The sequence below is a fragment of the Lonchura striata genome, chromosome 2, assembly GCF_050655825.1.
Source record: "Lonchura striata isolate lonStrDom1 chromosome 2, ASM5065582v1, whole genome shotgun sequence".
NCBI lineage: Eukaryota > Metazoa > Chordata > Aves > Passeriformes > Estrildidae > Lonchura > Lonchura striata.
This window is the reverse complement of record NC_140704.1, coordinates 86,723,556-86,745,224: the sequence shown is the minus strand read 5'-3', so window position 1 is coordinate 86,745,224 and position 21,669 is coordinate 86,723,556. Positions and strand designations below refer to the sequence as shown.

Sequence of the window (21,669 nt, the reverse complement as noted above, 5' to 3'; positions counted from 1 at the left end):
AAAGAGAAGAATGTAGGAACAACAGGTTCTCCTGTATATCCTGCTGTTATTTATCTTTCCCTAAGATCCCCTGACACTGGAAGTAAGCTATGATAACACAGAATCACAGAACAATTGAGGCTGGAAGGGACAAAGTTTTCAAGTTAATCTGCTACTGCAATGTGTAATGCCTCTGGCTTACAGTTGCTTTGACAAGCAGCTGTGGACCTCAACCTTTTGTTCTCCATTGTTTTGCTTCTCCAGAGGGGTACAACAGATGCTTAGACACCAGCTGGCTAAGGAACAAATTCTTTCATGTTGTTGGAGTCCCAAGGGTACACAGGAGATAGTTTCTGACAATCTTAAGTGCTAGCTTTGCTTTTGTTCCCTATTTAGAGTAATAAGGTAGAATACATGAAGAGTTTTTTTTTTTTTTTTTTTTTTATGAAAGTCCTTTGCTTTTCAACCACATATTACAGAATTCACTGTACCTTCCTTTTCCCTGAGGCATAGCAAATTTTCAGGTTGAGCCAAGTAAGGATGCTTATTTTCAGCTACCTAGGGTAATTGGTCTCTAAAAACATATGGCATTTCAACTTTAGCAATGACATAATTGTCATTCAACTGCAATAATGTTCGCTTAATTAAATGCATCCTGTGGGGAGAAAAAGAAGTGTTAATATGTTAAATAAAAAGTAGAGCATTCAAATTAGAAGTTCAAATTCAGATTTGGATACTGCACAGTTTTGAATTGACTTGTCCATATATAGGATGTTGCAGTCCTTATTTACATGACAGTGTGGTTTTTTTTTTTTTTTAACCGGACCACTGCCTCAATCTAGAGATCTGCTCTTAGAACTGATGAGGGTTTTAGACATTAAGGTGTAGGACGTTTCTAGCTGAAATTTAAATTGAAAGATGCATGTTTATAGTTTGGAGAGGGAAAGTAGAGCAGAGGAGTCCATCAGCTGGACAAGAAAACACAAGGCTCCAATGGAAACATATCACAGAATTGTAGAATCGGAATTGTAGATTATGCGGAGTTGTTCCAGTTGAGCTTTGGCCACACCAATTTTCTCCCTACAGTGACAAGCAGCATCTCGGTTTTCTTCCCATGTCACCTGACCTTGCTTCCACTGGCCTTCCTTTTTCATCTCACTTCCAAAAAAAGACCCTTGTTCAGCCAAGCTGGCCTTCTGCCTCACCCGTTTGCCTTGTAACATCAAGGAATTGTCTGCCCCTGCACCCTTAGGAGGTGATGTTTATACATTATCATTTTGCTTCCTTTTGTTACCATGTTACTTTCTCTTGCTCAGCTGTTGAAACACCTTATATCTGGTCTTCCAGAAGGGACTTATGCTTATCCCATTGTTTTGGAAAGGCATGAGACACCACTGGGCAACCTTTGGGTTAATTAAGTTTTTGCTGTGCAATTATAATTTTATTTCCTGAGAAATTGCATGAGAGTAATATAATGAGGAATTAGCTGCTACAGGCATAAGATCTTACTGAAAGAAAAAACAAATTACATGATCATCATGGTAAACTCTTTGGAATGGCCTTTCCTGTTTAGGTTCAGGGAGGTGGAAGGCAGTGGAAAGCTATTAAAGCAGAATCAGCTGGGGGAAGAAGACAACCACTTCTACCGTCTCTATTACTGTCTAAGTTTCAAATACTGTTGCAAGGATGGTTTTTATACTCATGGAACAGAGAACTTCATTCTGCCTGTTTCAGATATTTTGCATTTTTATGATTACTTACAGGATCATGGAATTATTCTTAAATTTTAAAGAAGTGTGTATGTGATACTGGTCTTTCCACCTTTGAGAGATCAAAACACCTTCAAATACCAAATTCTGAGATCTACTTTTCTGAGATGCTTTATGCTGTATTTCTGGTTTGACTCTTGATTTTTTTTTAAACTCCCTATGCTTATCTCACTATATATGTGTGTGTGACAGTGAGGGTGGCCAACTCCATAATTTTTGAAGTGACTGCAAGTAAAGCCTTTTCATGTTGCAAAAATTCTCACACCCACCTCTACTGACTCCTTCCCAGCAATTAATTCTGCCAGAATGTTCTCCCCACATAGATTTGTGTTCATCCTTCAATCTTACCACTGCTGCTTTTGAGTTTTTCACCCTCTCTCTCCCAAAACAGTGGGTGCAGTTGTAACTTTCCACGTCTCCTTTATGTGTTCCTCCTGCCCCAGAAAGTGCTTCAGGGGAAGGAGAGTGAAAAACAAGCAGCTTTTCTTCCATCCAGCCAGTTGAGAGGAACAGGGGGCAGGAAAACTCAAGCCTAATCCCTTTTAAAAACCTGAGGTGCAAATATATGGACAGGGCTTTGGAGCTGTATGTGCTATTGGTTTCTCTGCATTGTTACACTCATGGAGGAGGATGCATCTCTTCTTTTCCTGGATAGAAAAATGAATGGCACAGAATTTAGAAGTTAAATATAAATTAGTTCACAGTCCATATAGTTTTGGTCTATATAATCCTAATTACCTGCCTTCTCTTCCAGCTGATTAACAGTCAGCCCTCTATTTATATCTCTCGTTTATGACAATTTATGACCGCTTATGTCAGCTCCAGTTTTTCACCTTTTGTAGTAGCATAGTACTCCCCAGTCCCTCTTGTTTCTAGCATTACTCCAATAACCAGGAGACACCCTTGGGACATTCAGGCCCATTAGCATCTGTGTTGCTCTGTTCTCTTCCTCTCCTGGGAGCATTTTGGCAGCCTCTATGAATTTAAGGATGTGACAAAGCAACAACAGAGGCTGGAGGATAGATCAGAGAGGGCAGAGACCGACTTAACCTATGGGGAGGGACAGTCAGGGAAGGAATGGGCTGGGGATGCAGAACTGCCTGTAAATGCTGTGCATGACAGATATGTAACTTTATTGTGTTAGACGTCCAGCATCTTTCCAGTCTCTGCTTTGGCAGGAATTAAACAAATCCTTCGGAACATGGTAAGCTGGCGAAAAATGTGTCATGTTTCTTTCTAACTTGAATGCTCGTTTTGACAAAAATCGAAGTATGATTTCTAAAAAGGGGATTCCGCCTCCGGAAAAGGTACCCAGTGAAACAGTCCTGCAAGAGCCCTCCGCCCGTGGGAGCGATTTCAAAGCAATCTCCAAATGTCTCTCCCTTCGGAGCCGTGAGATGCTGCCGCACACCGTGGGGAAGGCAGCGCCGTCCCCGCGGGAGCCGGGCAGGGCCGGGGCCGCCGGGGGCGGGCCGGGAGCGGCACACGCCGCGCTCCCCGCCCCACGGCCGCCGTCAGGAGCGGCGCCTGCGGCGGCACCGCGCCCCTCCGGGCGGCGAGGGCTCCCGACCCCACGCAGGCGGAGGCCGGGGCAGGTGGCCCGACCCCCGGGGGGATCTCCCGGCTCTGGTGCGGAGGTGGGCGGGCTAGGGGCGGCTTTCACGGTCGTCCTCGAAGGCAGCTCCCGCTGCCGCTGCCGCCCTGGGGCGCTCACTCTGGGTGAGCGCCCGCTGCCCTCCCCGGCGAGGAGGAGCGCGCCTGCCGCCCCCGCCTCCCGGGGAGCCGGGCAAGGCATGTGCGTGCGGGGTGGCGCCTTCCGGAGGCGCAGCAAGCCCCGGGCGGGCTGCGCGGCGGCCGCGGCATCCCGGCGCACCGTGCCCATGCCGCCGCCGCGGCTCCTCCTCTCCGCCTCCCGCGCGGGAGCGCGCCCCGCTCCACTCCCCGGCTGCCTCCTGCAGCAGCGGCGGCGGCGGCTCTGAGGGAGTTGCGCGGGCTCTGCCCGGTGTGGCAAGAAGCGACGATGATGAGGAGGAGACGTCGCTACCTGCTAGAGAGGGCAGAGCAGGCGGGCGGCGGCTGCGGGGCGAGCGGCGAACAGTCCCGCTCCCGGGACTGGCTCTACGAGTCCTACTACTGCATGAGCCAGCAGCACCCGCTCATCGTCTTCCTGCTCCTCATCGTGATGGGCGCCTGCCTAGCTCTGCTCGCCGTCTTCTTCGCCTCTGGGCTGGTAAGAGACGCCCTCTCGGTCTGGGACCCGCTCCATCCCCGGGTTTCCCGGGCATCCCCGCTGCCGCCGCCCGGCATCCCCTCTCCAGTCGCCCCGCTGGCATCGCCCTGCCGTCCCCGGCACTCTCAGCCGAGGAGGACAGGACGGGGCGACCGAGAGCCGGTGCTGCAGCTCCTGCGGCGGAAAGTTGGTGGCGGGAGGCGCCGAGGTGGCGGCGGAGGCCGGGGAACCCCCGCCCGAACTTTGCTGCCCGATATTTAGAGGCGACGCTGGAGCAGCGGCCGCGCGGCTGATGGAGCGAAAACTGAGTCAACAAGCGCATCGAGTTTAATTCACTTAATTCCTTGGCTCCGTTCTCTTCCAACTCGAGGCTTGGCCGTGGTGGCCTTTGTAGTGGCAAGGTTTTAGCCGCCGCACAAAAATGCAGGCGGTACCTGTAGCTGAAGTAATATTTTTAGTGCAAGTAAGCAGGGGCTGTGCCCCTCCTTGTGCTAGCCCCCTCCATCCCCTATGATATCATTTTCTAGCATTTGACCCATTTTCTCAAGAAAGCTTTTGGAACAGCACAGCCTTCGTTTTTAAGGAAGGTAAAGTTGGTCGGATGTCTTTTCTGCGTGTTCAGTGTGGGGTTTCCAGGCTTCGAGAAGAAAAATGTGTCACAGCAGCAGGTGACAGTCGGTATCAGTTTATCTCCTCTGAAATGGGTGGCGTTTTGCCCTTGCAAAGGAAAAGCTGCAGAGGGCAGTAAAATTCTTGGTCCTTTACGGAGTTTTCCTGCTGTTGATGATTAGAGGCAGCCTGTTTGCATTACTGTATACTTCTGAAGTAAATGGAAATTTGAGTGGTCTCAGACTATTCCCCTCCCTTAAAAAAAAAAAAAAAAAAGAATTTTTTATGGTCTTCTGGAAAGCTAAATGTTTATTGAGTAGAGCTTGTTATCTCCAAAGGCAAAGATGAGCAGGTCGGTATAATCTAATGGATTCTCCTAGAGGCACTGCGGCTAGTGTTTGCTTACTCTGCTTTCTTGCTTGACCAAACTTTTGTCTTAAAACCTGCAGGAACTGCCTGCAGGATTAGCTAAGCTTTGAGTCAATTGGTGGTTTATTTCCTCTTGGTGTTTGTATTAGTTGCATTTTAAGCTTTTCGTTCAACCATTCCTACTAAATAGAAAACAGTTGTAAAAGTGAGGCCAGTAGTGGTGATGCTTCATAATTCAGTTGTTTAATGTCCAAAGGTTTAAATTTTGAAGCTCTGTGTGCAAAAGACAGGATTGACTACTTATCACTTTCTAGTATGTTAATGTGGGTGCTTGTCTATCAGGGCTGAAGGGACTGTTGGAAGGTGGAATTGGAAGTCTGTTGGACAGAGTTAACTGTGGATATGTAAACTGTACTTTCCCACAGTCAAGGTGGCAGAATTCAGGCTTGACAGTATTTAGTACTTAATTTTGTACTTTTCAGTTATGGTATGGTCTGCAGCTTGTTTACAAGTTGTGTGTGGTTATTTCGGTAATTTCATGTCTTGAAGTAAATAATTTGCAGTAGTGAAGGTGGCATAAAACTGGACCCAGATGGAAGGACTGCTGAAAGTTATGGAAACAAAACTGTGAACTGGCTGAATCTTGCCAGGCATTACTTCTTCAGAAAGAGTGAATTTAATAGTTCAGTCTGCATTTGGAATTCCAGACATACCGGAAGAGGAAAAAAAAAATACTTTAAAAACTGCTTTCCTGAGCCTTTATCTTCCTGTAGTTAACAACTGGATGGGTGAGTGGAGAAAGAGGTGGGCTTCATCCAAGTTTCCAGTTGACAGATGAAAGTAACTTCAGGCAGAGGGAAAGCTTGCCTATATAGACTTCCAGACACAGGATGCTGGACAAAATCCTTTGGAACCCTGCCCAGAATTTTACCTCAAAGTGCTTTATTATAGTCTAGTTTCTGGTTGCATTTGTGGTTAAAGTATTCATGAAGGTTTAGATCTGTTTCTCCTGCATCTGAATGAAGGATATATGTTTTATAGAGCTGTGGACTTTTAATCATTTTTTGTGCCTGATGATATTAAAGGGACATATGGTTAGGAGTATCTGAGCCACAAAATCTGGTATTAATATCCTTATCTTTCATCTTGCACAACTTGTACTGGTGTGATTTTGACAGAAGACCTGATTTTGTGGAGAAGGCCCAGTGGAAGTGAAGTGGGATAGTTCTGTTCAGATCTGTGCTATGCATCTGAAGTTAAGGGAAATATTTCTTAACAGTTGTTTCCTTTAGGTTTTGTACAAAGCGGTTAAGACTTCACTGAAAATTACTTAAGCCTATTGTGGAGAACAAACTCCAAAATGGCTCAAAGTAACACTCAGTTTGGATTTCTTGCTTGTGCTTCACAGAACAGCTTAGAACATGGAATGTCGGATTGGACATTGTTAGGATGGATATTCATGAAGCATGAACCATTTTCATGTTCTAGGCTGTCTTAAAAAAGAAACAAAACTGGAAACCAGTGGAAGTGAGAGGGCACTTTCCTTCTATTTTAATGTTTTATTTGGTTGTTAAAAATATATATCACTATGGTGTCTGAGTTGCCTTTTTTTTGGTGGCAAAGTATTCTTAAGTGTTCCCAAACAAAGCCAGCCACACAGGGGATGTATTTTACTCACTCAGCTCTTTTGACCTGTCAGTATACAAGCTATAGCCTTCCTAATTTCAGATGAAAAATTTATAAAAGCTGTTGCAAAATTACAGTAAACAAGATTACTTACAAAGTGTGCCTGGAAATCAGATTACTTTTCTTTCAGACAATGTACTGCTATTATTACCAAGAGAGGTTTCTTGGGAGATTTTGCCTTTGTTTCAGAGAACTATTGTGATTTTGACCTTTGGAATTAAGCATTCTCTATCTCCCCAACACTAGATATAAAACTTGAGTCAGCTTGAATGATGACCATTCACAGCTTGTAGTTTTAAATAATGTAGTGATAGTATCAACCTTTGAATTTCCTGTGTCAGAGTATCCTCTGTATTTCTCTACCTGGCGTGAACTGCAGACTGGCAAAATGAGATCAGTCATCCATGTTTAGCTGCTGCTTTAATCGATAGAGAGTAAATTATTTTTCCAAACCTGCAAAAGCCTTTCAGGACTTAAAAATGCCAGAGGTCAGATTCATTTTCTCTCTGACTATTGTGTTGTTCTTTCAATGTAATATGTATGAAAAACTCATTATTCGCCCATCTCTCCCTTTTTAGTACTAAAAGCTTATGACCATTTTTAGTGGTATCTAGAACATTTTTGTCTCTTATAACTACAATTTGCAGGGGATTGAAAAAAAGAGCCATTTTAAAATTCATAGTGTAAAATATGAGTTTACCTGAAATATCTGTAATTGTGATTAATTTCTTACATGATTAAAGAAAAACTCTGAAGACAGGGTGATGCCCAAATTGTACAATTTATTGGAAGGCTATAACTTTCCTTTATCCGTGCATTTTTCTAGACTTAAAGACTGCTTAGTCCATAGAAAAAGGCTTCAATAAGAACCTACATTTCAGGGATATCAAAATCTTTTAGCACTTGTGCTGTGAGTGGGAGAAGATTTAAACCTGTTGTGATCTTCTTTCTGTTTCTTTTCTGAAAACCTATGGTTCACCAGTCTGGTACCAGATACACATGTTTTCTTTCAGGCTGGCCTGTTCCCCTTGCTCAGGACCTGTAAGCCTGCTGTGTGGTGTTAACATTAGCTGCAGCCCTTATCTCCCTCCCGAATTCTTGCTGCCATGTGTGACCTTGTAAAGCTCTTAAGATGTGGTTGCTGGTGTGTAGGCTCTGGTGTGTCAATGCATATTTCTTGAGGGTCTTCATGGCCAGCCGGAGAATGTGTTGAGCAAAAAGTGATCCTGCAAGGTGGCATGGTGTTGCCTTCCCTCTTCCAAAGCACACTGAGATTGTACTGAGTCAGCTACCTAAGGACTGTCTGTAGAGCAGAGATATTAGTTGCCCCCTCAACCACTTCTTTGAAGTTACTGAAAAGCTCAGAATTGTCTTGGTAGGCTCAGTTTAGATTTGTGAACCTTTTCATGGATGTATAAATTCTCAAGAAGCTAAGGGTTGGCTGCACATCTGTTTTACTGGCATATCCAAATACCTTCTCTAGCAAAAAGGGGAGCAGTCAATGGTTCTTAAAGAGGGAATACAATTAACTAGGTAGATGTACCTGTAGCATGGCAGATGTACATTCTGCAGGAGTTGGTTTACTGGTATCAGACTGACTGAACTTACCATCAGCTGATCCTGCATGGAAGAACAAGTAGCTGCCTCATTCTGAAGGAGTAAGTAAAAACTTTCTGGCTGCCAACCTGGTTGGCAGAGAACTGTTTCTGTGAAAGGAGAAGATCAGGAGAGTCCTGTAAGCCTCTTGGAGTTTGAACTGAGGTGTGCCATTTCTCCCCTCTAATTGATGCTATTCTTGAAATAAATTCTTGCTGTTTCCGGTAAAAGCTGGACATCAGCCAAGCCCTTCTAGATTTCCATGATCAGACTCTCATCTTGAAATGAAGGGGGGAAGTCTTCCAGGTCCATGTGGAAAAAGTAGTTTTAGCCTGTTTCATCATTCTCTAAAAGCAGCTGATGTGTACCTCTGGTCATGTCTCATCTCATTGGTTTGCCTCTGAAAAATTCATCCATCCACACCGAAAGGTCAGCACACTGATGACGTGATTTTGTATCTGTATTCTTGAGATGCTGTGTTATAACCTAATTGCATGGAATAATACAAGCATGCTATAAGACCATTTTACTCTCAATTTTAGGATATCTTTTGAGATCAACCCTGTGTAATTTACAGCTTCCTTTAGTTTAAGAGTACCAACTCTTTTCCCAAAGCCAAGGAATACCCAAGGTCTGAAAACCTTGGAATCCTTGCAGACTGAAAGTAAAGCCAAAGCATCTGTTAACAGTGTTTTCAAACTCCGATATATTCATTCCCCCAAGAAGAAAGCAAAATCACAGCAAAAGTAATGAAGTAAGAAAATCCTCACTAATTGAAGGACAAACAGAAGTTTTTTGTATGCTTGATGCTATGGTTGTTCTGCTCAGGTGGTATCCTACCTCTCCCTAAACTCTTTCTGCCATACTGCTGCTACTACCAACATGAGAAGGAATTAAAAATAAACATCAGTTTATTTACAATGCCTTTTCTTTCACAGTTCCAGTTCTGCTTTCAAGTCCCCTATTAAAATGTTCCATGAGGAAACCCCATGTTTCTAATTCTTTTTTTCTTGTTGCTAGACACCATATAGGAGTATATTCTTCTAGCTGTAGTTGCTGGTTACTTAATACAGTCTTAGGATATTGCTATCCCTGCCAGATGTTCCTTCTAATGTTCTCTGAGAGTGACTTTCTGAAGGCAGTATTATCTCTCTAGTCAGGCAGGAAAGGTTGCTGTGTCTTCCTGTCTGAAGCGGGAATTGCCTGGCTTTCTGTCCAGTTTCAGCCCTCAGTACTGCATCAGTCTGGGCTGCTACTTCTTTCATTTGCTAATGACACTCGCAGTACATCTGTGGTCACTTTTATTGCTGCTAGGATCTTGTCTCATTTGCCAGTCCCTAACAAGTCTGGAAACACAGCCATCAAGTTAATGAACTGCTGGTGGCAACCTCACTTTGCATGCCTCTGTTTCATCTTTCATATTGAAAAATCTAAATTCTGGATAAGAATTGGATAAAACTATGAGTATGGCAATATTGGAAAAATGCTAAGCCTTTAATTGTAATCTTAATAAATTGAAGTTTTATGAATACCTTGGCAATAGAAAACTTATTTAATGCTACAAATTGTGACTCAAAAGTGGTGGATCCACAACTGCTAATCATTACTGCAGCTGACAGGCATGATAAATAACATTCTCACTAGAGCTGTTGTTTACTGGTGTGCAATGGGAGTAAGACAGATGATGGATTGGTCTCTGATTGTCTGCTGTCTTTATCAGCCTCAAGCCAGGTATGTGGATTCACAAATCCTGCACTGAGAACTTCATAGTGGATCTGCCATGGACTTGTGAATACCTGCCTGCCTATCTTCCTTAAATTTTTATATATTAGTTTCAAGTTCCTTGTTGTGGACAAATATAGCCAACCCATTTGTTGCCTCCTGCAAAATGGTGAATATATTTCTTTGAGCCTCCAAGGGCTCTTCTAGATTAAAGACCTTAGCCAGAAATCACAGTCCCTGTATTTACACTGTGATTAAGAAAACTTCTTGTTATAACAGTAGTGGTCACTGGAGCCTTCCAGGCTGCTCCATGCATGACTTCAAACTGATGGACACTTCACACAGATAGCTGTGTTCTGCAAATCTCTTAAGCTTCTGGGTGTGCTGGGGAGCAACTTCTCCAGTCACAGCGGAGCTGTGATCCCAAATAATTATGTGCTGCCATAGTAGCTTCTGCATATTTCAAAAAGAATTTAATCAGCTCAAGCCACATTGATCTGTGATGATGAGAAGATACCAACATTAAACTTCTGTTTTGGGGGATCTAGGTCCAAAAATAAGTGAATTGGCACAGTTCTGCACATTTTTCCCTGACTTCTTTTCTTTGAGCATCAAACCTGATGAAAAAAATCTAAAACTCAAGACAGCTCAATACATTTTCTTTTCCATGTCTTTTATTTTTATATCTTGAATAAACAACCTTCAGACACTGACCCTAATTCAGGTGATGCTGAAAATTGAAGGGACTGTTGCACCATCTGTACGGGGGAGTGTGAGGCTGTGTCTACACTTACTCTCCCAGTTGTCTGTTTTACCAACTTGCATAAAAACATTTTCTTTATCTCTTCTCTAAACAGAACTCTTGGTTTTGGTGGTGCATATATGGTATAAAAACCCCTTGCTGTTTCTGGTGTGACCCTGTTCCAGGCTTGTGTCTGGGAGAGGCAGAGGAAATGACCACAAATGATGATGTGTTAGTCTGAACGTTTTCTTCTTTCACCATCCACAGCTCTAGTTTTGAAGGTTTTCTTATGTGGAAGGTGCTCCAGAGTGCAGGAGCAATGGCTTTTGGTTGCATACACCACAGACCAGCTGGGACGGGAGGTGCTCTAGCTCACCTGTTCCCCAAATAGCTTCTCAGAGCTGTTCAGTAAGATTTGCAAAAGTAGTTAGAACTTACTTTTTTCTGCCTGCCTCCCACAGCTGAATTGTGTGCTGTGGGACTTTTTAAAGACTCTAAATGTTATGGCTGGCACAGGGGATCTGCTCACTGACTGGATAAATGGGATTGCTGTCCTTCGATTCCAAGTAAAATTTCCATATCCCATTCTCCAATTTGCTAGTACTTTGGTCAGTCTGGCAGGAAAATCCTAGGAAGACTAGATTCCCCCCAGCTGCTTTTCCAGCAACAATGATTTCAGCCTGAGGACTTGGACACGTTACTTCCTCTGAGAGAAGTGTTAGGGAATCAGATGCTCTTTGAACTTGGTTCAGCACCTGCTTGGTAGTGCTCCTGTTCCTATAGAATTATTTAGGTTGGAAAGCATCCTTAAGGTCATCAAATCCAGTCATTAATCCAGCACTGCCAGGTCCACCATTAAGCCACGACCCTAAGTGACACATCGACATGGTTTTAAGTACCTCCAGGAATGGTGACTTCAGCACTTTCCTGGGTTGCCTGTTCACCCTTTTGATGAAGAGATTTTTCCAAATATGCAGTCTAAACCTCCCCTGGTGCAATTTGAGGCCATTTTCTCTTTTCCCATATTTTGTTATTGGGTGAGAGAGACCAAGACCCACCTTGCTCTGCCTTTCAGGTAATTGTAGAAAGTATTAAGGTTCCCACTGAACAACATTTTCTCCAGGCTAGACAACCCTAGTTCCTTCAGCTGCTCCTCATATGTCACTTCAGTTGCTTCATATGCCTTGGCAGGTGGGTGGATTCTCTTTCCTTGCTGCAGGTATTGTGATGGTCCTTTGTAGCAGCACAGTGGTCTGGGAATTGTCTAGTCTGGTCAAGACCCAGGAGCATGGTAGGGAAACTTGTCCAGACCAATAGCTTGTCCTGTAAGCCCCACTGGGGATCCCTACCCTGATAACTCATGCCAGACAATTGCCACAAACTCTCACTGGGGCTTGTTTTCTGTACCAGTGAGCTCTGGGAATTTTTCGACCTGAGTGATAGGTGGTGGGATTTTAGAAGGTTGGAATGTGACATCTATTTAACAGTAAAATAATTTACCAGATTGGTTTTGATTTCTTTTTTTTTTTTTTTTTTCTTTTTGTCCTCAACTAACACAAAAATGCCAGTATTTGCAGAATCTGTTTTGCTCTATTTCTTATGATTTAGTCTGAAGTTTTACTCCTGAGATGCTATTTGGCAGTTATATTTAAATGTAAGTTAACATGTTTGTAACCTTTATTTGACATTTTATCATAATAGAAATAATAGCCATTGCAGAATGTGGTCCTGATCATGGAGACAAAGATGAAATGAGAAATATCTTAGGTTTGAAGTTAGTTGATCTGAGAGAAGCATGAGAGTGTGGACAGTATCCTTAGGGGAGTAAACTTTAAGAACATTGTTGCAATAGTAGTAACAGTGTTTAGTGTGCAATTGCACAACCTTAAGAAACACTTGAAAAGTAATTACAAAGTGACAGTAGTGCCTTTCAATATTAAAGCTGTTTTTCATGCTACCCTATTATCATTAAATCTTAGGAATATTCTTGCAAAATGTATTTTTAAAAGACCCATTAGAAAGAGGGGCCTAACTGTACCTTTTTCTTTGTTAAACAGACCCCTAAAATGAGCAGTTTCCTTATGTGCTGAAGCTCATGTGCTTCCTGGTTCAAATTTTGTCATTCTTACTCTTAAGTGAGTTGCGTCTTGACAATTTTTCTTGATTACAGCCACATTCTCAAGTTATTATGTCAGGAGGAAAATGGTGAGGGGAAAGCCACCTTTTAGCTTCGATTTAAAAGTGACAGCCAAAATTCGTAACTGTCAGTATTTAATGGCTCAAAGAGTCAGATGAGTACTTCTGACTTCTACAAATCTAAATGAGTATTTTAGACTTTCATGAATCTATATGGGTACAAGAAAGGTCATAATTTCACTTTTGATACATGTTACAGTGCAGTTAATCTGAAAAATATGTTTTTGAGTCTTGTGAAGTATTATATTATCCATAATGTTTAGCTGATAGAGCTTTTTCAACATGTTTTGAATATGTTTAACTAAAGAATAAATGTTCTTCCTAAGTGTTTTACACATTTTAACTTCCATATATTGTTATTTTTATAACTAATAGCTGCATTTATTAAAGAGTTTCTTTACAAATGTTTTTATAACATAAAGAAGGATTTTGAGAATATCTGAAAAGCAAGCTAGACTGAGTTGTAAACCCACTTTTTTTTGAGAGGAAGTCAGAACCAATGCTTGTAGAATAAAGTATGCAAGAAAAGTATTTTGATCACTATATTTACATTAAAATTAATAAATGATGTGAGTAGGTTCTAATTACCTCTGGAGCCTGAAATAATTAGTTTCAGCAAAGTACAGATTTTTGCTCACTTTTATGCTTGATGTATCCCCCCTCCTCTGAGGGGACACTTAAGGGAGCAGGATGTAATTAATTGTCCTTGCTCTCTGGGACCTGGTTTATCTTCTGTGGCTGCCAGCTACTGCCATTGAGTAGGACAATTTTAGAAGTGCACCCAGCTGAGTGTTGTAGCCACTAGTAATTGGGTTTGACCATTCTGGTTTTCTTTTGCTGTTACATGTTTTAAAGTAAAGCTTTTGTTAATTGCCAGCCTAAGAGAAGGTTGAGATGCTGCTGGATGACCTAAAGGCATGGCAGTCCTGTGCATATTCCCAGACTCTGTTCATGGGCCTTCTGAACCTAAATACATAGTTGTATGCACTGACAGATTTTATCTGACATGTGGTTAACCAGAGGAGAGGACATAAATCGATGGAAAATAAACCAAGAGGCAGAAAACTGCTGTTATGGCAAATGAGAATGTAAAAAAAAAGTCACTCACTATTCAGACTGAGTACGTGGTGTTTGCACGGGGGCATATTTTTAAATATAAAATATATGGGCTCACACATTCTGGTTCTACAAATTATGTTTTTGACAGGGATAGGTGTCTGTTCTCTATTCCATGGCATATGATACAGTAGGAATGGTCAGGAGCTAATGGTTCTGGCTACATCTTTGCGTGCAGATAGCTCCAGTGGAGCTCCTGTTGGCCTGAGATGGACACTACCTTTAAACAACAAAAGAGCTGGATTAAAGGACAGTTGTGCTCACTCCATGCAGAGAAACCTTCAAACCAAGTGTTACTCCCTCAGAGTCTAACCACTGTATTGCAGCTTTGACTATTCTTGAAAACTACCTTTTCTTCCTTTGCATTCATTTGGAAATGGTGATTGAACCAGAATTATGGTGTTCATCATGCATTGAGGCATTGTGATGTTCTCTCTTCTTTATTCTGTTTTCCTATGTTCTGCATTTTCAGGTTGTTTTTTGACTTCTGGTGAGCACCTAAGTGATATTTTCACGGGTGTAGCTATGATAAATACCAATATCTCTAAGTATTAGTAGCCAGCCAAGAGCTTGTTGTCATGTGTATAAAGTTAGGATTGCTCTGTCTGAGGTGCATCTCTGCACACACATCACTGCTGAAGTTCATCTATGATTTTCTTGCTCTGTAGTGACTCTTATGAGATCCTTTTGTGTTTCTTCATAGCTGACCTCCGTCTTTGCCATATTGCTGTTCAGCCGAACTGTTTATGGATATCTTGAACATATATCCTAGGATTCCTGAGGACTTTGGTACCTTTGTTTCTTGCAATTTTTCTTGGTAGATGCCAGATGTGCTGGTACTTCCCTTTGTCTTTGAGAGAGGTCCCAGGAGAGACTGGCATTACATCAAATGCCTGTCTTTGGATACTGTGGAACTTTTGGGTGCAGGTTACATGGTACTACAGTTCTGGCTCTTTCTTCTTCGAGTCTTATTGGCCCTTTCTGGTGAATCCTGACTGCTTGTGATTATTATTTTTTTTTTTTTTTACATTTTACATTTCTGCTTTTGTCTGTAATGCCTTACACTAATGCTTCAGTTTGAGACAGACTTTCTGATTTATTCCCCCTGCATCCCTGCATAGATTATTTTGGAATGAGAATTATCCCACACTGAACACAGATAAAAAACAAAGCAAAAATAGACAACCCAAACACTTTCTGATACAGTCTGTTCTTCTCTAGTTGTTCTTTTTAATACCTGCATAATCTATTTGTTTGGAAGTTCTTTAGCAGGCTGCCAACTCCTGATCATGTTTCAAAAAGAATTTACTATTTATTTGTATACTCTTAAAAATGACTTATTAAGCAAGACCTTTTCTTGGTCTGCATTATTGAGTCTTTATATTAATTGAGCCTTTATATTAAATCCTTTTCTATCATCCCCTTCCAGGTAGTTGTGTTATTTTTTGTGGTTTTTTTTTTTTTTCCTTTACAGAAGATGAATTTTAGAAGCTTCCTTATTTGGATGTTGAGACATTCTGATTGTATTTTGGTCTTTCTCAAGTTGTTTAAGGGAATTGATTAGCTTTTGCCTTCTGCCTCTGAGTTTTGTAATGTCTTCAGGCTACCTACAAAGATTTTAATCTGTAAGCTTATAGCTCCCCCTTTCAATTTTAGTGTTTAGGTTTTGTTTTTCATTTGTTTGCTTAACAAGATCTGTTATTATAAAGAAGCCCCTCAATAGCAATATATTGTGGACCAGGTTCTTTCCCTTTCTTGAGATCGGATGGATTATTGGCCCTTTCTGGTGAATCCTGACTGCTTGTGGTTATTTTTTTTTTTTACATTTCATGTTTCTGCTTTTGTCTGTAACTCCTCACACTGACGCTTCAATTCTTGAGATCAGACTGATCTCAAGATTCTTTTTCTTTGTTTGGCTGGGTTGTTTGTCTGTGTACTTGTTTGTTTTGTTTTTCAGCAGTGCATGAGATACAAACTGTGGTCTCAGCTTCCATCTGCTGTTGTGATGCTCAGCAAGTCCATCTGGGAGTCACTAAAGTATCCCTTGATCTGCTGTGTTTTCTTCTTTGACAGCCTTCCTTATATCTGCATGATAACCTGTCCTCTAAGTAATTTATTTTTATGAGGCTTTGCTGTTCAGTCTCTTCTTTTTTTGGCTCATAGCCACTTTATACTATTTGTTAATTCTCTTAGACTGTTAACACAGGCCTTTCTTCAGTCTCTGGTGAATACTATGCCTTTCAGTCTTTTTCTACTTTTTCATTATTCTGATGATGATTTTTTACACAAGTTTTCAGTAAGACTATTGTGTAAATAATGCTTCAACAACAGGCAATTTTATTCTTCCATCTAGCTTCCTAGGCTTGTAGAGAAGAGTGTATCCTTTCATATGGTGTCATATTTCCCTGCCATATTTTAAAAAGAGAGTCTGTTCTGCCTTTCTTTTGCTGAAACCTTCTTAGCTTGAGTTTAATCAATTTCTGACCTTTCATTTAGTTGAGTCTCACTGGTCTCCTTGACATTACTGCTTCTTTTAAACCATGTACTCTGTTTCTGTAACTATCAATCTATAACATTCAAATTGAATGTTTCCCTATAATGTTGAAAGCAGTAGAAAACTCATTCTTATCTTTGTTTAGCTCAGTTGCCTTCTAGAGACAAAATCCCTATTTCCCAAATATCTTGGTTTCTTTGATTTCTCTTTTGAACACAATTTCTTAGCAGTTTATTGAACTTTTACTTGCCAGCCAGTTGATTTTTTTGTTGTTGTTTTTTTTCCTTGTTTGGTGTTTTTTTTTTTTTTTTTTTTGAGAATAATTTCTGAGAATGCTACAACTGTTCTCTGCTTTCTTCACTAGCAGCAAATATTTTATCTCCAGAAGTTTTCTTCCAACTTCTTATGTTACTGTTATTTGCACAACATCCATAGTGCCTCCAAAGAGCCTTTCCAAAGCTTCTGTGTGGTCTGATGTTTTTTGCATTAAACAGAGAAGCCTCTGATCTCTGGTATGACTCTGTGTTCCTGATAATCATTGCTACAACACTGAAACAGGCAAGGTTCACTAAGAGCTATCAGGTAAACTTGGAAAAATCTGGATACCATCATTTTCTACTGACTAATTGAGAAGATAAATAATATCTATATGTGATGGACTTACTAAAAAAAAAACAACAAAAAAAACCCACTGACCAAAACTGCTTGGCTTGGTAGTGAGGCATGTGTGTGGTCAGATGGGTGTTCACAAGATGTGCAGGGTTGGCCACTGTATTGTCACCGTGTGCTCACAAGGACATTGCCTGTAATTCCAGAGAGCAGTTCCTGTTGGATTGCAGCAGAAATGCTGCACTGTTGCAAAACTGCACACTTCTCATTTAGGCAACACATTTACAGCACACATGGTTCATGGCTTTTAAATCTGGGGAAAGGCTTCGGGTGGCCAGAATGTCATCTGAAGGGTTTGGGTGAAATCTTGCTGCTCCAATTATGTTCCCATGTACAGAATGGTGTAGAATGGGACCATGGATGCACAACTGCTTCTCATGGTGGCATACACACATCACACAGCAGCTGGGCAGCTGTAATGCCACATGATCCATGTGGTGTGCAAATGGCTGGACTGACATTCGTCTAGTGTGGAGTCAAGGTCTCTGTGCACTAACAGCAAGTGTAGACTGCACATCAGACCCATTAATAGACAGAACTGAATTTCCCAAGACAACAGACATCATGAAGCAACTGGATTTGGGCCTGATGCTGTTATCATTGATCTGCTAACCCAGACGGGGAATGTTCAATCAAAGAGAAAAAAAATTTAGGCATGCAGTTGCATAGGGCCTTAGTGAAAATGAAAAGCTTAATTGACACAAACTTCAAGACAATTTGATTAAAAGATATAGGTTAGTAAATTTTCTGCTAATGTCCTTGAATACGCTGCACAAAACTCAACAGAAGATTAAAAAAAGACATAAGAAAGTTTCTAACCAGGCAGCTAAGCAAGAATAACAAGCAAAGTTTTATGTTACAAAAGATAAATCATGATGGGCACAAAAGGCAGAGTTTTTCTGAGTTGTGGATCCAGAAAACATGGGGTGGTATTGGAAATAGCATCTGGCCTTCAAGATACTGCACTGTTTCTGAAGTGGAGATGGATTAATACTAATGGAATTAATGGAAAAGAAACCTTGGACTGCTGGCAGAAACTTTTCTGTTGTTGTCCTAAATGATGAAATCCTAGATTCATCCTAGCCAGTCAGCTACTTGGCCAGGAGCAGGGCACGGCACCTCTTAATAAAATGGACATTTTTCCAGCTGTCTAGCAGATGGCACACAGTGCAGTCAACCATGAGCAAATTCACTAAAATACAAAACTACAGGAGAGGGGTCACAAATAGCCAGAAGAATTTTGCAGATTTTGTAGAGAAATATTTTTTGTGATATTAAAGAATTTAAATTCTGTCCAGTTTTACAAAGAGAAGGGACATTATGTCTTCTGAAAATCATTGTTTCTAGTCATGGAAAAGGTTTTACAGTTTGGGTTTTTTTTTTTGCAGTTCTTGCTGCAGAGACAATTCAACAGATTCTTTCAGTCAGTCCTGTTAAAGGAAGATATTTGACTGAGAGGTCAGCAAACTAGTAATCCTTGAGCCCTGTAACCTTTCTTCTAACACTCAACATTTTTGAAAATAGCTGCATGAAATTGAAGATACTGAAAATTGAATAGATGTATGAAATAGAAAAGTAAATCAATATTTGAAGAACATTAATCACTTGGTTTTATATTTACATTTAGACCGTGTTTCATTGATCTCAGCAAAAAGGGATTTTAGTAGGAGTTTAATGTAGTAAATGGTTTGAGTTAATTCAAAGTGTGTGATATTTCAGAACCCAGCAGGAGTCCTCTGTATATACACTACTGTTGAATTCCATTAAACAAAAAGACTAAAGAAAAAGTATTCAGAAGAATGAGGGACCGTGTGAAAAGATTTTATGCTAAAACTGGCATTTGATACTTATTTGTTTAATTTTATGGATTATTTAATCTGACTATGTTTTTATATATAACAGTGAAGTGCTCTATAGCAGCTTTGCTGTTTAAAATTAAACTGAGGGCATGACATTATCTGGGAAAGTACAAGATGTAGACTGAGAGAAAGTTGTGGGTTTTGGAAGGATGATTGAAAGTGACTTCACATTTTACTGGTGATAACAAGATTATCACACTTTGGAAGAATTTGTGGGGGTTGAAAAATTTCTAGCAGTAGACTTTTTAATTTCTTCAGTAATTAAAAGACAGCAAGACAGAAAACACTCAGGGAGACAGAACTGTCAGGTAAGATCCATCTATTGCAGGCTTAGCCATTATGTTCAAAAGTGTCATGCTGATATTTTAATTCCATTACTGCTGGTGTATTTTAATTTCTGAAACTAGGAGAAAAAAAAAAAAGTGTTTCAGTTTGGTTTTTTTTCTTCTTCCCCCACCTCTTTTGGAAGTGGTTAAAGTAACAGAACAGCTAACCTTTAGAATTTTGCCACACTTGCTAAACACACTGATAATTGCAAATAATGATTGTGAAGCTTCATGATCTAAATGTCCTGCTCTTAAAGTTTCAATTCTATAAAGATTTAGTTCCTCTGAAGTAATAGGAAAATATTGTTCAAAGTAGTTTCCAAAATAAACCTCTGCTTTACAGGGCCTGCTTTTCTTGAGCTGACATTAGCATGTATTTTAAAGGCAAGATTGTGAAGCCCCCCCCTGTACATATTGAGGCTTTCTGTAAAGGATACAAATTATAAAGTTTATTTTCTCATATATTTTATAAATTGCCTAACATGTACACTGTTCTGTCTTTAAATTTCAATTTTACTTCAGAATTTCTACAGGGTATGGTGTGTTGCAAGCAGCTTGTGACAGCAGAAGGATGTTTTCCTGTGTCAGCTCAGGGAGGTCACCTGTGCTCAGGAGCTGATACTGTGTGGTCTATTTTCTTTTCTTTGCATACATTTAAATCAAAATGTAAATTTATGTAGTAGGCAACTACAGAAGGAAAGAAAGCAGAAGTAAATTTTAGATTTAGTGATCAAAATAGTTCAACTAAGTGTTGAGATCAGTGTATGCATAAAAAAAGGCAATTGAGTAGCTGTTAATTTGGAACAAATGTTTTGATGGATAGATCTAATTATAGAATGCATATAAATATATGTAGCCACATGAGTATACGTGTGCTCTAAACAGACATCTAAATATTGTTGATCTGTTATGAAGCCAAATCCTCCCACGAAGTAGTTGTATTACTTTTTTGCTGATGTGGAGAAGCATGCAGTTGAAATGCATCTGGATTTTCTTGCTAGTATGTTTGTAGCATGATCCTTATCACTGAAATGCCAATTTTCCATCATTTAAATATGTGTTTTTCCACAGTCTTGGCTTACTCCAGGAGTTTGTTGTTTGCTTTGGTGCTGTGACTTGGGCTGTATGACAGATGGTGCAAGGAAGTTGATGTCGTCCTGTTGCTGTGACACCTGTCTCTTGCAACAAGAGTTTGGCAATCCCACCTGGATTTTGGTGTTGACTAAGCTGACATTGCTTGAGCCACTTACTAAATCAATTAACTGAAATAAGTTCATGAGGTGGGATTGGTCAAAAATCACAACATTTGGGTATATAAATCAGTAGCTTTTCCTACTAGTAGGTGGGTTTTATATTTTTACTCTTACTGTGCAGCTCTGTACTCTCGCAGACACTTAGCCCTATGCCTAAATTTAAGGCCATAATTTTGTTTTCAGTGTGACTACCCAAGAGCTTGAAAGCCTTAGTGCATTTGATATTTGGATGCTTCGTGTTTACATTTCAGGGTTAGCATCACCGCTTAAAATTTCCTGACACTTCTTTTGCTTTCACCATGATTGTTAGTGTTGCAATAAAAATTGCTTAAATGTATGACTTGATAAATTTAAAAGGGAATTAAAAATAAGAAGAATTGAAAGATGAGCTGACTTTTGCCAGGCAGGGCAGGGTATATTGTGGCATTCTCCTTGGTTTCAGCCTGCCAGGGTGGTGGGTGCTCCTGAGCTGGAGCTGAGAGCATCTGAGTGCCACAGTTTGTGGTGCACACACAGGCAGGGCTGCAAAGAAAATGAAGAAATGGGAACAGTGAAAGGGGCCAGATTTTTACAGCAAGTGTCTCTCCATATCAAGCTGTAAAATTTACTAGATCAAGGTAAAAAACCCAAGCAAAACAAAAAAAAGAAAACCTACCCACCCGCTGATGTTTTTTTTTTTTGTAAATGTTTGTAAATTTACAAATTTATTTGTAAAGTTTTAGTTTTGATTTAATTGAAGCAAATATTTTATACATAAGAAAGGAAAAAAGTCATATTAAGATACTTTTAAGGAAAGTGTTATGTATTGAAGTTGAAATCCCATCAATAAACAAGATTTAATAGGGCACTAAGAAAGCAACTTCAAATAAGGGAAAAAGAAATGTTACTTTGTGCATAGATGTCTTAAAATCATTAAATAAGTACTTTCAGATTCTCTTGAAGATTTCACCATGAAAAATGTATCTGAGGCATTTCTTCATGAAGTCTGTGGTTACTGTTGCAACAGTAGCATTTGGAGCCTGCTTTTGGGGAATCCTTGTTGCTGCAAATGAGG

The 21,669-nt window shown here is 40.5% G+C and overlaps 1 protein-coding gene across 2 annotated transcripts in view; it reads left to right on the top strand.

Moving 5' to 3' along the window:
- The first annotated feature begins 3,564 nt into the window (after window positions 1–3,564).
- Window positions 3,565–21,669, top strand: part of ADCY2 (adenylate cyclase 2) — a 203,942-nt gene continuing 185,837 nt past the window's right edge. The window contains exon 1 of one of the 2 annotated variants that reach the window (XM_021546893.4): window positions 3,565–3,978. In XM_021546893.4, coding sequence (XP_021402568.3) covers window positions 3,769–3,978 — 210 coding nt within the window. In that variant the 5' untranslated portion in view covers window positions 3,565–3,768. The remainder of the gene's footprint in view (window positions 3,979–21,669) is intronic. The other variant, XM_085571707.1, reaches the window with a different exon arrangement.